The following is a 16,842-nucleotide window of genomic DNA, read 5'->3' as shown; positions in this document are numbered from 1 at the left end:
CAGAAAAACAGTTCATCACAAAAATTAAAAAAAATCTGGTACTCACTGAAGTTGTACTGAATTTTATCATTGATTATTTATTGTTTTTTCTTTTCTTTTCCCTTTTTGACATTTACATGTATGTTGCTGTATGATGTACATATCTGGCTTTGATGCACAGATTTATGCACACTGTCTTAGTTACCCAAAAGACCTCATTAATTGTATTTATTAGAGTTTATGTATTGAAAAAAATGATACTGACCAGTGATACAGTTGTCCCAATTTATACAATTTATACCTTCACAGTACAGTTGCACTAGTTTCTCTTCTCCCTGTCCTGTCAGTGCTCTTTCTCAAACAGACATAGGTGAAATAAAATCTTTTTAGTTGCATTTATTGCAAATTGATTTGTTACCATGCCAGTGAAAGTTTCCCATGAGTTTATGTTAAACTCAAGATAATAAGATTAAAAAAGTCAGAAGGGGAAGCTTCTTCTTTTCTCAATCACCTCTGTCATCCAAAGATTCCTGACACATGATGCCATAACCACAGAACAACACAGAATTTAACTGAATTTACTAGCGAACTGTCAAATTACCTTATATAATTTTTGGACTCAGAATTGGAATAATATTCAGTCAAATTATTAGATTTCTTTATTTCCTAGTCCAGTTGTCATCAACTACATTTGTCCAAGAGGCAGAATTTTCTCAGCAGGCACTGTGAGGGGCCAGATGCTCTTTTAAAATAAAATGAATATTGTATCCTAGGTAATATATTATTATTTGGTTATACTAACTTTCCTCCTGGGTTTATGTTAGCCTTCGTCAATGTTAAAAGACTCGCATTACTCATACCGCAGAAACCCACTAGAGGGCGACTGCAATATTTTAGACTTCATATGTCTAGCTGCATGTGTCTAGCTTGACAGCTAGACACATGCAGTGTTGTAGTTTATGGAGTACACTGGCAGGAGAAAGGCCTTCTGAATGTATGTCAAGCGTGAAAAATGGCACTCTTGAAGAGCCTTAATAGAAAGTTGATGCAGAAAACTGCAGATTTAATGAAGACTGGTCTAGTGAACATGTATTCATGGTGTTAGTGTTCACATTACAGCTATAGCATACGTATGAGACCGTCTCATCCACTCAGAAGTGGAAAAAGGAAAAAAATTATTTGCATGTTTGCAGTATTTATGAAAAGCTGTTATGTTTCCAGTATTTATCTTCGATGTTAATTTTACTTGTTTCCACAAAGTGACTTCCATAAAGTGCTTTATGGAAATGATTAGGGTTTTGCAGATTTTGCCTTAGTATTTAAATGTAGTTTTAGTTTCATTGACCAGTAACTTTCATCATAGTTTTTGTCAACAGCCTTTGTCAACAATAACTAAATAAATGCTGAAAAAAAAATTCTAATTGAGATCGAATCAGAACTAAGTTGTGTAAAAAGGAGGGAAACAGTATAACAAAAATAAAAATAGACTTAAACTAAAAGAATATATTTGCCTAAGTTATGATTTAAACCAAGTGATCTTTTAATCCAGTTTTGTTATGCTAGTTTATATGTTTATATGTACTTTGTCAAGACATACAAAGATAACTACTGTGAAACGTTTGGACAAACCTTCTCATTTAAGGTTTTTTCTTTATTTTGATGACTATTTACATTGTAGATTCTCACTGAAGGCATCAAAACTATGAATGAATACATGTAGTAAACAAAAAAGTGTGAAATAACTCAAAACATGTTTTATATTTTAGATTGTTCGATAGCGACCCTTTGCTTTGATTACTGCTTTGCACACTCTTGCTCTTGGCATTCTCTCAGTAAGCTTTGTGAGGTTGTCCCCTGAAATGGTTTTTCAACAGTCTTTAAGGAGTTCCCAGAGATGCTGAGCACTTGTTGGCCCTTTTGCCTTCACTCTATGGTCCATCTCATCCAAAACCATCTCGATTGGGTTTAGGTTAGGTGACTGTGGAGGCCACGCCATCTGGTGCAGCACTCCATCATCCTTCTTGGTCACATAGCCCTTACACAGCCTGAAGGTGTGTTTGGGGTCATTGTCCTGTTGAAAAATAAATGATGGTCCAATCAAACACAACCGGATGGGATGGCATGTTGCTGCAGGATGCTGTGGTACACATGCTGGTTCGGTGTGCTTTCAATTTTGAATCACTCCCCAACAGTGTCACCAGCAAAGCACCCCCCCATCACACCTCCTTCTCCCTTCTTCATGGTGGGAACAATGCATGTAGAGACCATCCGTTCACCTTTTCTGCATTGCTCAAACACACACGGGTGGACCCAAAGATCCCTGACTTCTGCACAACATAACTGATGATCCCAACCCCATTAAGAAGGCAACAAATTCCAAAAAGGAACCCTGACAAGGCCCACCTGTGAAGTGAAAACCATTTCAGGTTACATCATCATTAAACTCATTGAAAAAGGCCAAGGGTTTGCAGCGCTTCAACAAAGCAGAGGGTGGCTACTTCCAAGAATACTCTGAGTTATTTATCTTTTTTTCTTTTCTACATAATTCCATTGATTTTACTTTATATATTTGATATCTTCAGTATGTATCTACAATTTATAAATACCATTAAATGAGAAGGTGTGTCCAAACTTTTGACTAGTAGTGTGTGTGTATATATAACACCCTTTAAAGTCTACATATATCATGGTAGTTATACTGTCCTTTTTACATGATGTTACAATCTTTGAATTGGCCCCTTGATAGTCCAGCAACTAGTAATTGCCCACGTAATTGAAGGTGTATATGCAGTCCAAATTTTTCACACAGCAATGGATTCAGAAGGAGTCCAGCTCTGGTACCCCAGTTGGCCTGTGGAGCGTTTTTTATTTTTAATTTATATATTATGCCTCTATGTGTTAGCACTGTGACAGACTAGGGACCTGTCCAAAGTGTAAACTGCCCCTCGCCCTATTACAGCTTGGATAGGCTTTAGTATTTGAGTATCAGTTTTTTTCATAACCCTACTACAGCCTACATATGCTGCACAGGTATCTACAATATTGAAAAAACAAAACAAAAAAACAAAAACAAAACAGGTTCCATGGTGTTTTTAGTATTCTAGTGACATCCCTATGTGCAAACATGGCAAATAGCAAATTATATATAATCATTAGTTCAGTTAATTTAAGGTAATTAAGGTTACATAAAAAAGTTCAAACATAAACATAACCACACAACAAACTGACCATTGTTTAATCACCACAGCCTACCCGGGTATTGTTGATGACCATGTCCATCACTTCATCACTGCAGTGTACACAGTTTCTAATAGTTGCTTGAAACATGATAATGAACCATGTCACAAAGGTCAAATCGTGAACATGATGATGAGTTCACTGTCCTCAAATGGCCTGCACAGTCACCAGATTTCAGGCCAAAAGTGCACATTTGGGATGTGGTTGATATGGATCATGGATTTGCAGCTCATAATGACGCTGTCATGACCATAATAACTAAAATCTTTGAGGAATGCTAATAATAATAATAATGGATTGCATTTTTATATAGCGCTTTTCGGGGCCCTCAAAGCGCTGTACAATTCCACTATTCATTCACTCTCACATTCACACACTGGTGGAGGCAGCTACAGTTGTAGCCACAGCTGCCCTGGGGCAGACTGACAGAAGCGAGGCTGCCATATCGCGCCATCAGCCCCTCTGGCCATCACCAGTAGGCGGTAGGTGAAGTGTCTTGCCCAAGGACACAACGACCGAGACTGTCGGGGCTCGAACCGGCAACCTTCCGGTTACAAGACGAACTGCCAACTCTTTGAGCCAAGATCTGAATGTTTTCAGCACTTCGTTAAATCTGTGCCATGAAGTATTAAGGCAGTTATAAAAACTAAAGGGTATGTGTATATATGTATATGTGAACAAATACAATCTCAGGTGAAAGTACTGACAGTTTTTTGTCACTAATACATGTTTACCCTTTTCTTGTTTCCCATGTCATGTTTTGGAGCCTCTCACATCTACTGTTTTCCATGAAAGAATTAATAATCCTTATTTTGTCCCTACCTGTGATGATCATTTTCACCAGAAGATGGCATTAGTAGACTAGTGTGAGGTCCAGATCAACCAAATGGGCATTAGATCCTTTGGTACATCATTCCTTTGCTTTGTGCTTATAAATATATGTATATGTAATATGTGTGTATATTGCCTTGAACTATTTTCCACTTTGTCCTATAAAAATAATTAAGCTGTTAGTTTTAGGTGGCGAATAAGAGGGTATGACTGTGGAGTTGCTAGTGGACAAATGAAAAATTACTTCTGCAAATTGAAGAAATAAAATGTCGTCATGGATGAGCTCATCTAATAAATCTTGAATGAAGCTGTTACTGATAGCAGTTATGGTCCTTTAGGATTTATTCTACACAGTTAAGAGGTATTCTTTTCCAAGTATAGACAACTTTTCTTTGTCATAAGAGTGAACAAGCATCATTTACATGATTGTGTGCACACTAATAATTATTTAATCAAAGCAGCTGGAGGCTAATGTTTAAAGCACTCAAAAGCTTGAAGGTTGCATTCAAGAGATGCTCAAGGAAATGTGAGCCGTGAATCAGTTCTATTAAAGAAAAGTGTCTTTATTTAATGAATGGGGTGATCTTATCACCTAGCTAGTGCCTTATCCCACTTTATGCTTAAGGACAGTCCATTAACTATTTACACATGCTGTGCTGAATTGTTCGCATTTGCTCAAGTGCACAGAAAGCCCAAGGAGGCCTCCATTCAGCATTCCTTCTGCAGAAAGAGCTGTCTTAAAAATCAGCAGTCTGTGCATAAGGCCAGTTTCCTCATTATTTTCTGACTACCTAGAGAAGCTGATGATCTGTTATATTACTTTACCTCAGACTAATTACGGCAATCAGGCGTCCAAGCAGAATGAGATATTATGACAACTTAAGTTTGTTTTTTTTTAAATGAAAAGTGATTGTTGTCTGATGACAATAGTTGCTCTATAAACTTGTCTTGTACCATCCTATAGCACACAGTCTATCAAGTTGATATCCTGCAGCTTTCTCAGCTGTCAGTGGAAGAGGTCTGAGTCCTAATGATCCTCCTCGAATGTGTGCGAAGGGGAATTGTTGGCAACTGAGTGTCGGTACTCTGACAAGTAAAGAGTGAAAAAGGGCAAGATGAGAGGTTAGAGCCTGGCAGGTGTACAGAGGTCCCTTTTGATACACTGATCATAACCGATATGAGTCCGACAGGTTTGAGTTGTGGAGTCTGGATATTACTGCAAGCCCCCCACACCTGTTTTCTGCTTGTCCGGAGCTTTGCGGATTAAACATGAACAATGCTTATAGCAAAGACTCACAAACTTCATATATGCTTGTCACATGCCGTACTACATCACCACAATCACGGTAGTACAAACTGTACTTTACATACTTTTGGTGTGTTTTATGCATTTCAAAGGGGCTTGTTTACATCACTTTTGTATTAGTTTCATTTTTAGTAAAGTTACATTAGAGTCTTAAGCTCATAGAGAGATGATTGGCTGTTTTTGGCTCATGGCAGTAGTTCATTGCTTCCTGATTAATTCAAAAAGGGGAAGGAACAGCATTATCATTACTTGATCATTCTCCACACATTTGTTTTCTAGTTCCAGGGAAAATATTCCAGCTGGAGGCCATTACTCTACAGGTCTTTGCTGATTTGTGAAGTAGGCTTTACCTTTGTTGGGTCTGGAAATACAACACCCTCTTCCTGTGGAACACTGTAAAGCAACACAACCATGAGCATTTAAATTCAACAAAAAATTAACTATCTTTTTAAAATGGTATTCTGATTGCATGACTAAAAATTTCCATCTGGTAATCATGGTTATAGGCTTATAATAATACGATATTTAAAATAATAACATTGTGCTAGTGTTGAAATAGGCACTCTTTTACTAAATAATGGCTTTCATTAAGAAGCAAATCTAGTAAAACACGTATTAAAAAACCCTATTTAAAAATATTTTGAGACTTTGCTGGAGGGCTAATATTATCTGCTTGTGGGTCAAACACTAAAAAGGATGAATGATGTATGTTCTCGTGGGATTTGAGTTTATCCCTGTGACATCACTGTCTTGCAAAGCCTTCCCATGAAAAGTCAATAAGTTTAATTATTAAAGTGGAATGCTAATGGTCCACTAATACCATAAAAATAGATTATCCAGTTATGTGTGGCAGAGTTTTGATTGGGTTAAAAATGACTTCACCTCTACCATCAGCAGTATTTTGTCAGAGAGAAAAAAAAGCACTGTGCAAATTAAGTAAGTCATATTATGATGATTCTGATGTTTCATGTGGTTAAAAATGCAGAACTGTAAACTATGTATAATGAAGTACGATGAAAGGCAAAGAAGTTAAGTTAAATGTTCTTAAATAAAGACAATATTTGACCTATTACAGCCAGGACTTGGGATGTAGTACCCTTTTAATACAGAGAAAATGCATAATCATGTTCAGCCTGATTATTTTAAAAAGAAATATCACCACAAATTAGACAAAAATGCAAAAATCATTTTCATTAGCTGCGCATTTAATGTATAACAACAGTACAAAGTGAATCTTTTGCTTGCAAAATAGGAGTGTTTTTTATGTACAGTATTTATACAGTAATATATAGTTTAAAAAAACATTACAGCTTAAACATCTGACAGTTTATTGCACAACACATTTATAAATTATCATCATCAAACCACACATGAAACTGATGAATTCTGTCATATTTCAACATTTAACAGGAAATGTACTTATTATTTATCGTAGTTCATCTTGTTCTTGTAGATAACATGATTCAAGGTCTTGTGGGGGATAAATGAACTCCATTGGTACGGAAATGTTAAAAAGATAGCAGTAATACTTCCAGAGACTTTATAAGAAGCCTCAAGCATAAAAAGGCATTTGTTTCCTCATTGTAAATTGGTGAAACAACCAATCAGAACTAAAACTGTGAAGTAGTCGTGATGTCTCAGATTATTATTTTTTTTTTTCTTTTTTTTTTTTACAGTTATGCTGAAGTTTAGATAATTATTTTAAAGTTTAGATATGGCACTATAACTACAGGAGCAGGGGGGACAACGAGCAATCAGGTAAAGTGTACACTGGAATGCAAAATAAAACTGGAATAAAATGTGAATTCTACGTTAAAGCACGAAAACAGTAAGGATATAAAGCGTCACTAGTGCTGTGAAGCAACAAACAGACTTTACAAGAACCCACTGCTGGACCAGTCACATATACCGTTAATCATAAATCCACTCTGTTTAAGAAATATAAGAGCACCTGCTTTACACTGAGCTGAATCCCGATCCAGATCGCCTGTTTTGAAGGTGAAAAAATCAGACTTCAGCTTTTAACCTGCATTTAGTTTCCACATTATGCTCAAAGTGGAATCATTTGGTAAATCAAAAAAGCATCAAGGCCTTTATCTAATCTAGTTTGACCAGATTACTTGACAGGAGCTGCAGGTGTTCTTGGTATCTTGTACACCGAGTGCATTTCAAGTATCACGCTAAATGTAAACAATGACTGATGAGACTGGAAGGGTGGGTGCTGTTGGCCAGGTTAGGCTAATCTGATCCACTTTCAGGCTTATAGCATCATTAATCATGCTTTCTACTGCAGTTCAATTTGGTCCCCACTTATCTTTGAATGGCTGAATTACTGGTCTATTGATCATCACTGTAAAAAAAAATTTCCTATCTCAAATGGGATCTTTTCCGTACAATGGCATGTATTATTAATAGCTTCTACAGGAGCGTTTAATATGAATGAAACGTGAGATATATTATATTTGGCATGAAGAGCCAGGGATTGGGTCTGAAAATATCTACACATATTTCAAATTGGAAAGTAATGATGTCTTGGTGTTGGATTATTAAACAGCCAGACCCTAAACCTATAAGCGACAAATCTGTTGTATACTGTTTCAAAACCCAGTAGTTCAGACAATCATCATTAAATGAAAAAAAATGATGTTTTATGATGTCACATATGATGGAAATCCTCAAGCAGCAAAATAAAAAGTAATTTTGCTGAAATCTTAAGTGTTCTCTCTCTTAAGCCTTTAAAAACTAGACTTGGTGCACGATGCACATCTCTGCTCCGAATGGCAACAAATGGCGATGTCACTCCAAGTTTGTGATATGTAGTGCGAATAAGTGTCCTTCATGTTTGACATATAAAAAGAACTTTGAGTCTTGTCCCATTAAATTGGCTCCTGTCTTTGAGCTCCTCCAGTGACTTTTCAAGTTGAGTCATTCTTTATTAAGTGGTGTTCTCTTCAGAGCCATGCCACACACACACTTAGTATAACCACCGACTACAAAGGCAAACCATTACCCAGCGGACAAGAATTGGCGGAAAATTCAGCAGCCGTGATGGCCTAAATCCTCCTCCTCTCTCCCTCTATAGTAGTGTTTTAGAAGTTGGATGTTTGCCTTTTGGAATTTCTTCTGAAAAATGACATTGGATTCAAAAGTCTTGCTTTGGGACGTTCTGCTGTTTGATGTGTGCTGTGGTTTGCGTATGTACATTTGTACGCGTGTATTTATCCACGTGTAACTGTCAGTTTGTATACAGTAGGTCCATTAAAACTGCAGTCTCTCTGTGCACAACAGTTTGTGTGTATGTGTGATTGAATATATCCGCACATGCATACCAGAAGTCGGTTGATTTCCACATCTGAGAGGCATATGTGTTTATAATTCCCCTGTTATGGTATATTTTAGTGTCTGTGTATCATGTGTGCATACAGAATGTGTTTTTGTGTGTATATGGAAGTATTTAGGATCGTGTGTGTTTCTCAGCTCTCTGTGGACAAAGCTGAGATGATCTGCTCCACTTTATACGCCAGCTTCTGCTTTTGGGCCTGTTCATCCTGCTCCAGTGCCTCAATGATCTAAAACACACAGAGATATAGGCCATAAGGACACAAAGCATGTCACCGGTCAGCTGTAGTAAATTAGCACGTACACGTTATGTCATGGGGTCAGATTTTGTTTTAGATTTTATTTAATTTTTGTTTATGATTGTGTTGTTTCCTTCTTTGTTCTGAATGCATTACTTATGTTTGACCGCTGACTCAACGCTAATAAGTTTCACTCAATCCTTGTTACCTTACTATGTATATACAGGGAGTGCAGAATTATTAGGCAAATGAGTATTTTGTCCACTTCATCCTCTTCATGCATGTTGTCTTACTCCAAGCTGTATAGGCTCGAAAGCCTACTACCAATTAAGCATATTAGGTGACGTGCATCGCTGTAATGAGAAGGGGTGTGGTCTAATGACATCAACACCCTATATCAGGTGTGCATAATTATTAGGCAACGTCCTTTCCTTTGGCAAAATGGGTCAAAAGAAGGACTTGACAGGCTCAGAAAAGTCAAAAATAGTGAGATATCTTGCAGAGGGATGCAGCAGTCTCAAAATTGCAAAGCTTCTGAAGCGTGATCATCGAACAATCAAGCGTTTCATTCAAAATAGTCAACAGGGTCGCAAGAAGCGTGTGGAAAAACCAAGGCGCAAAATAACTGCCCATGAACTGACAAAAGTCAAGCGTGCAGCTGCCAAGATGCCACTTGCCACCAGTTTGGCCATATTTCAGAGCTGCAACATCACTGGAGTGCCCAAAAGCACAAGGTGTGCAATACTCAGAGACATGGCCAAGGTAAGAAAGGCTGAAAGACGACCACCACTGAACAAGACACACAAGCTGAAACGTCAAGACTGGGCCAAGAAATATCTCAAGACTGATTTTTCTAAGGTTTTATGGACTGATGAAATGAGAGTGAGTCTTGATGGGCCAGATGGATGGGCCCGTGGCTGGATTGGTAAAGGGCAGAGAGCTCCAGTCCGACTCAGACGCCAGCAAGGTGGAGGTGGAGTACTGGTTTGGGCTGGTATCATCAAACATGAGCTTGTGGGGCCTTTTCGGGTTGAGGATGGAGTCAAGCTCAACTCCCAGTCCTACTGCCAGTTTCTGGAAGACACCTTCTTCAAGCAGTGGTACAGGAAGAAGTCTGCATCCTTCAAGAAAAACATGATTTTCATGCAGGACAATGCTCCATCACACGCGTCCAAGTACTCCACAGCGTGGCTGGCAAGAAAGGGTATAAAAGAAGAAAAACTAATGACATGGCCACCTTGTTCACCTGATCTGGACCCCATTGAGAACCTGTGGTCCATCATCAAATGTGAGATTTACAAGGAGGGAAAACAGTACACCTCTCTGAACAGTGTCTGGGAGGCTGTGGTTGCTGCTGCACGCAATGTTGATGGTGAACAGATCAAAACACTGACAGAATCCATGGAGGGCAGGCTTTTGAGTGTCCTTGCAAAGAAAGGTGGCTATATTGGTCGCTGATTTGTTTTTGTTTTGTTTTTGAATGTCAGAAATGTATATTTGTGAATGTGGAGATGTTATATTGGTTTCACTGGTAAAAATAAATAATTGAAATGGGTATATATTTGTTTTTTGTTAAGTTGCCTAATAATTATGCACAGTAATAGTCACCTGCACACACAGATATCCCCCTAAAATAGCTAAAACTAAAAACAAACTAAAAACTACTTCCAAAAACATTCAGCTTTGCTATTAATGAGTTTTTTGGGTTCATTGAGAACATGGTTGTTGTTCAATAATAAAATTATTCCTCAAAAATACAACTTGCCTAATAAGTCTGCACTCCCTGTATAGTTTGTCGCATAAATTAGTTGTGCGCTTTTAGCTGACAACAGAAGCAATCTGAAGACACACTTCGTGTTCCTGGAAATTGTTAGCGGCATTCTCAGTAATTCTTTTATTGGTTAATTGAAAATCACCCAGCATATTATCACAAAATGAATTCATTAAATTAGGCACAGTCTGTTTTGTTTTTTGGCCCGTTTGATTACCGCAATCAGCCATGACCTTTTACGAGGGCTCAAAATTAAAACCGTGTTTTGGTAAGTTGTTAGTAAACAGTTGCCTGTCCTCACACCCAGCATTCACAGAACAAGACTGGCGTGTATTAAGAGATGTATTTGTGTCCAGCTGACTAATTTAACTCCAGTAATTACTCTACTTTTGTCTCCATTTTTGAGGGAATTATCTGCCCCTTTAGCTGCTAAAATAAATGACAGTAAAAGAAAGTAATGGCTAAAAGAAGTCAGATTCCTAAAATCAAACCGTGGCACGAGAGACGTTAAAGTGTCCCAAACTGTAGAAAATTGGAGAGTTAGCTTATAACTCTCTGGAAGTTCAATGCAATGGAATCAAGACACTGCTATTTATAAATAAATAAATAATTAATTATGGCTGTTTTGACTTCCAAAATTGATAACTTCAATTGGTAATACTGCAAAAACATGTGGTGCACATTACTGGTTTAAAGTGTATTGACTGGGCCTCACCTCTTGGCTGTATTTGCTGACATATGCGTAGATCTCATGGAGGGCACTGAGCACGTTGAACTCACTGGAGTGAAGGCGAGCCTGTTCAGCCAGATAGGCATTCATATCCTGATCACTGATGGCAGGCAGGCGGTTGATGTCAGCATAGTACCTGAGAGGAGACGCACGCACGCGCGCACACACACACACACACACACACACACACACACACACACACACACACACACACACACACACACACACACACACACACACACACACGCACGCACTGTCAGTGTGGAGGGCACAGTGATGCATACCATAGCTTTTCTTCTCACATGGAATCGGTCTGTTGTGAAAAGAATATGCTTCGACACGGGAGCCTGTAAATCAGAGGTGTTGCAGCATAGAAAACAAGGAAAGCGTTACTCATGCGTTTAGTCATGTAGTAATACAGACAATGTATTCAAAAATAAACGAACACGCTTTTTATTTCCATATGCAGATACACAAACTGAGCCTCAGCAAGAGCCTTAGGAAGATTATGTTCATCATTAAAGGTTTCAAAACAAAAACCCATCTGGACTCATAACTCTGAGCAATTGCATGTCTATATAAAGAATGCCCTGCCTTGCTGCACGCATCGAAGAAGTTTAATTTTATATGCAGTGCACAACTCATTTCATTGTTTCTACATATTTTTATTGCAATTACTGAATTAAAAAATGTCAGCGAATGATGAAGACCTGCCCTTGATCTTTTACTAATATGATAATTAACAAATGAGTGACATTATTATTATTACTTAAAGAACAATTATTTCATTTAAAGACGTATTTTTTGTCATGCTCGTAAAGGCACCATTGAAGATCTAGCTAGACTTTCTAATGGGTCCCTAGAGTTGCATTAACAAAGGTTGCAACACTATTGCTTTATATGGCAAAGGTGTAAAAGATATGGAACTGTGGTGTGATAAAACTTACAGAGTCATGAAAGGCGCTCTGTGCATGTGAGAGTAAATGAATAAATGTGGTGGTTCTGACAAAACATAGTATTGCTGATGAAACCAATGGCAACCAACGTTCTGGTGAGTAGCTGGATGTTTGTCAATGCTCCCAAGTTAGCACCTGATCAATACAGGATACTGATAAAGATATTGATGATTTAAAAATCCAATATTCCAATACATCACAGTTTTAGAGTGGCCGACAAGTGGACAAAGAATGCAATGTCAACATTCTTAACATGGTAGAAGGGTGTTTCTTCCATATTTACTTTTTAAAATTCACACTGATAAATTCCAGTTTATAATATACATCATCTTACCTGACAGCATCTCATAAGAATAAGGTGAGTGCAAGGATAACTTTATACAAAAACATTTAGGCCTAAAAGCTGCCTATAAATATACTTATCTATACAAAACATAATTATAACATAATTATAAAAAAGCCTGCACATACACACCTTTCTACCCAGCTTTTGTAATGTGGTATGTCCTTGGCATAGAGTAGTTTGGTGGAGGGAGAGTCTTTTCCCAGACGATGTTCGGATGTTGAGCAAGAGTCCATGAAGGTTTGGGCCACCACAGACAAACAGGCGTCTGTGATGCTGCTTTTATGGATGTCAAACACGAACTGGGGATTCTTGATCACATTTACCCAGAAGCGGAGGGGAAGGCTGGTGGGGGGAAAAGGGGGAGAAGCAAATGAGCACTTTTCAGAGAAGACTGATAACACTGCTGGCTTCATTAATCTGTTAAAGTGACTGCATTTTGTCATCCAGAAGTATGTCACTTTTACGTTCCCAATGGTTTCATTCAGACATACCAATGGTAGCCACAGAGAATGGAGAAAAAGCAAGTACTTCTTAAAGCTCCGTGTGCTTATCCATTAATGTGACTGCATGCATTCAGACTGGTCTTCTGTTAAAAGTGATTAAGAGTAAATATTACTAGCTCACACCTAGAAAGCCTGTCATCACAGCTTTTACTGAAAAGTGACCTGGGTACTAATTTAGCGTTGAAGCCGCCCCATTCAGATGCTGTCAAATTAATGGAGGAAAGTGAATGAGAGCGGCTATTGAGACAGAAACGTAAATATATATATATATTAGGCTGTGCAAGGCTAGTCTGCAAAAGGAAATCATGAAATGTCCTTTTAATCATCCTTTTAGTGACTTTTTCTTTTCAAAACATGGAGATTAGAAGACTACTGAAAGATAATTTGGAATTACAGATTGTTCCCAGAAATAGGAGTTGCTTCCTTGAGAGCCATAGACCCATACAAGATAAAACCAGATGACCTACAAAATTTAGCAACTCTACATTTTACTATACAATCAAAACAATACTATACAATTCTAAAAAGAAAAAAGAAAAAACAAAGAACAAAAAGCAATTTTGTCTGAAGGAAGTCAGTTTTAACTTTAACTTTTAGGTTAATTTTGATTAGATAATCTTAACAGTTCTGTAAGACTGTGGCTAGAACATGAAAATATATTACGATTGTTACAGAAAGCTATTTCTGTAACAAGCTAAAAGTGCTGCTGAAAAGTTTCTTTTCTTAGGCTGTAAGTAGACAACAGCACTATGAGAAATCAAAAATCTTTCTCACCAGTTGCTCTTCCATGTGTGGCGGACGTCCATGTCATGGATGCCATGTCTGTCAGCCTGCTCATCCAGGAAGTCAAACATGTATTTAATTGCGAGAGGCAGAGCTGTGCCTCGACACACAGTGCTGAACAGAGTCTCAAATAAATCGTCCACAAACTTCTGCAGCGTTCCCTGAAAAGTAACAGAATGGAGATTTGCTCTAAATGCCATGCCAAATCATAGGACCCATTTTCTTTTTTGTTTTTTGTGAATATTTTGTTGTTGTTTTTTTTTTTTTTACAAATGTTGACGTTTCCTACCACAGACATCTACATTAAGTTAATTAGTTAATTTCTCTAGGAATGGATGTGTCACTTTTCCTGTGTTGCAAGTGGTCATGAAAACTTCAAAATCACCAAATAAAGGCCTCCGAGTACAAATGTTTTCTCCCTGTTTGTTTTTTTCTATTCACCGTTACCACAGTTTGCAGCATGTGTTATGTGGTACCTTTGTTGCTAGTAGCCGTGTCAGGTAAATCTCAGACACCATCTTGCTGCCTCGCTCGCCCTCTTTCTGGTCCCCGTGGTCATGGTTCTTGACTAAGTGCCAAACTTTGACACCACTCTCCAGGTCGGGGGTCAGCATAGGCACACGGGAGTGGGGGCTGTCAGGGCTGGTGGGGGTGGAACGGAAAGATACATCCACACCTAGATGGTTAAAGAGTAGATGATAAAGAAAAATGCACAATTTCTAAAATATTTCAGTTTGTAAATGTACATTATATATCTGATAATCACTCTATTAGACTGGAGCACAAACAAAGAGAACGTCACATTGGTTTCTCAGGTCTAAATAAGTGGTTGACAGTCTTCGCTGTAATCTGGAAGTGAGCAGGTGGGCTGTGTGTGTTTTGACTGTATAATCAGGTGCTGTCATTATTTCATCGGTCGTCATAGTAATGATGCAGACATACACTCATTCATTAAAGAGATGGTTTCTATGGTTCTCGCTTTCTGCCACTAAGTGTTTTGTGTTTTCAGCTTTTCGACTTACAGCGTGGCATCGCTTGAAGTTCTTGTGTTTTTAAAAGGAATATATTAAACCCAATGACAAACATTTATGTAAAGTGCATGATTTTATTGAAGTTAAGATCAGGTCAGCTTGTGTTATACCTACTGTATAGAAACGTAAAGTGAAAAGACAGTTCCATGTCAGCTTATATATAAAACCTAATAAACAACATACTTGATTTGCTTTTGTAAATGCAGAATATTTCTTGAATATTTTTTCTAGACTATCATACTTCCTGTATTTAACATGCCTTCTAACAGTGTCAACTAATGTGCTTTACAGCAGATTGATAAGTGACAGAAACAGATGGTGCACCACTACTGTGAGGTGGATGAATATTAAGTATTTGAATTTCCTAAACAGTACTAACCATATCTGCTGATACTGCGTGGGAAGCTGGCTGAAGAAGGAATGTTGAAAGAGGACATCTGTTTGGGCACCAAGGCCACCACACAGCGATCAGATACCTGAAAAACAAAGGTAGAGCCTTGTGAATTTTTTTCTAGCAGCTGCTGGTCAAAAGTAATCATGGCAGGAATTCCAAATATTTTTTGAGCTTCAAACCAAGAGCCAAGGATTTTCACAATTATGACGGAAAGGTTTTGAATGTCCTCTGTGGGCTTTGTAAACTTATAAAAGACAGGCTTTTAGTTCAACTGCAGTCTCCTGTAAAAATCCACTATCATCAGATGAAAATAAGAGGCAGCACAGCATCGACTGGAACAGCTTTATATTACTGTACCAAATATAAATGGCAGGAGAACTCAACACACTGCAGATGCTACAAACAACCAAATAAAGAAATACTCTGCAAGTAGCCCAAACAATGACCAAACTAAAAAAGTGATGGATTCAGCAAAGACATGCATTGGTTGTGTTGTAAACCAAAGTAATTCCAACCATGATGTTTCTGCAGCCCCAGGAAACACTTTTACTGTTGCTACACACAGTGCCTTTCTATATCATATATTTGGAGGTGTAGTATTTGCAGCCCTTTCTGTATTTGTAGTTGAGTTCAGGTCCTTTCTTATTTAAGTAGGTGATGATCATAACTAAATGCATGAAAGGTTTTTTCTAAACTCTCAAATCAATACTTAACTCAACATTGCCCTCCAGTGATGCTCATGGTAACTTAGCTTAATCTTTTGCAGCATGTAAGTAAAGTGAAATATTTATGTAATAGACTGCTAAATGTTTTCACATAACAATACAGGCACTTTTTTCTAGTGTCGGTCCTAGATCCTGTCTGTGGAACAGCACTGGGGAAATGCTGAATATTGTAGCTCTGCTCTATGAGCTATGATGAAGACCGGTCATCCGCTGTATGAGAGAAATTCCACATTCAGACTTAGCTTTGCACTATTCTGCAAAAGCTGCATTATAGCGAATACCAAATTCAGCTTAGCGACAAAACATACATTTCCTAGCTGGTCGAAAGATTAAAAATGAAAGAGCTAAATTGTTTATCTCCTCTAGAGATAAGACAGAATGCATTCTCTCCTCTCAAAACATACTTTTAGTGCAGAAAATGTGGCTTTTCTTTGTCTTTACTGGTCTCTGTGGTTTTAGAAAAGTATGTTTTCTCTGTGCATGGTACAGTTGGCCCAAAGCTGACAGTGTAGATGAACATTTGACTGACAAAGGAACAGGATGACTCATCTGAGGTTAGTGACCTGTGTAGTCGCATTTATGAGCTGGGAAGGAAAAAAAAAAGTGTTGTAAAGAGACGGGCACACAAGTGCATGTTTGGTTGACTAAGTGTGTTTGTGACCACGAGGTTGG

General features: G+C 38.0%; 1 protein-coding gene across 1 annotated transcript in view; it reads right to left on the bottom strand.

Annotated features, from left to right (window-relative positions):
• Window positions 1-6,537: 6,537 nt before the first annotated feature.
• The window catches only part of LOC146387556 (plexin-A2-like), an 81,081-nt gene continuing 70,776 nt past the window's right edge, over window positions 6,538-16,842 (bottom strand). Inside the window, exons 27-32 of the mRNA XM_084929236.1 lie at window positions 15,431-15,527; window positions 14,497-14,696; window positions 14,012-14,181; window positions 12,864-13,076; window positions 11,418-11,568; window positions 6,538-8,922 (exon numbers count right to left, since the gene is read on the bottom strand). Of these exons, the coding sequence (XP_084785362.1) occupies window positions 8,827-8,922; window positions 11,418-11,568; window positions 12,864-13,076; window positions 14,012-14,181; window positions 14,497-14,696; window positions 15,431-15,527 (927 nt within the window). The 3' untranslated portion in view covers window positions 6,538-8,826. The remainder of the gene's footprint in view (window positions 8,923-11,417; window positions 11,569-12,863; window positions 13,077-14,011; window positions 14,182-14,496; window positions 14,697-15,430; window positions 15,528-16,842) is intronic.

Source organism: Perissodus microlepis, chromosome 5 (assembly GCF_051167445.1).
Source record: "Perissodus microlepis isolate ML-2025 ecotype Zambia chromosome 5, ASM5116744v1, whole genome shotgun sequence".
NCBI lineage: Eukaryota > Metazoa > Chordata > Actinopteri > Cichliformes > Cichlidae > Perissodus > Perissodus microlepis.
The sequence above is the reverse complement of the archived record's forward strand: the minus strand, read 5'-3'. Positions and strand labels throughout refer to the sequence as shown.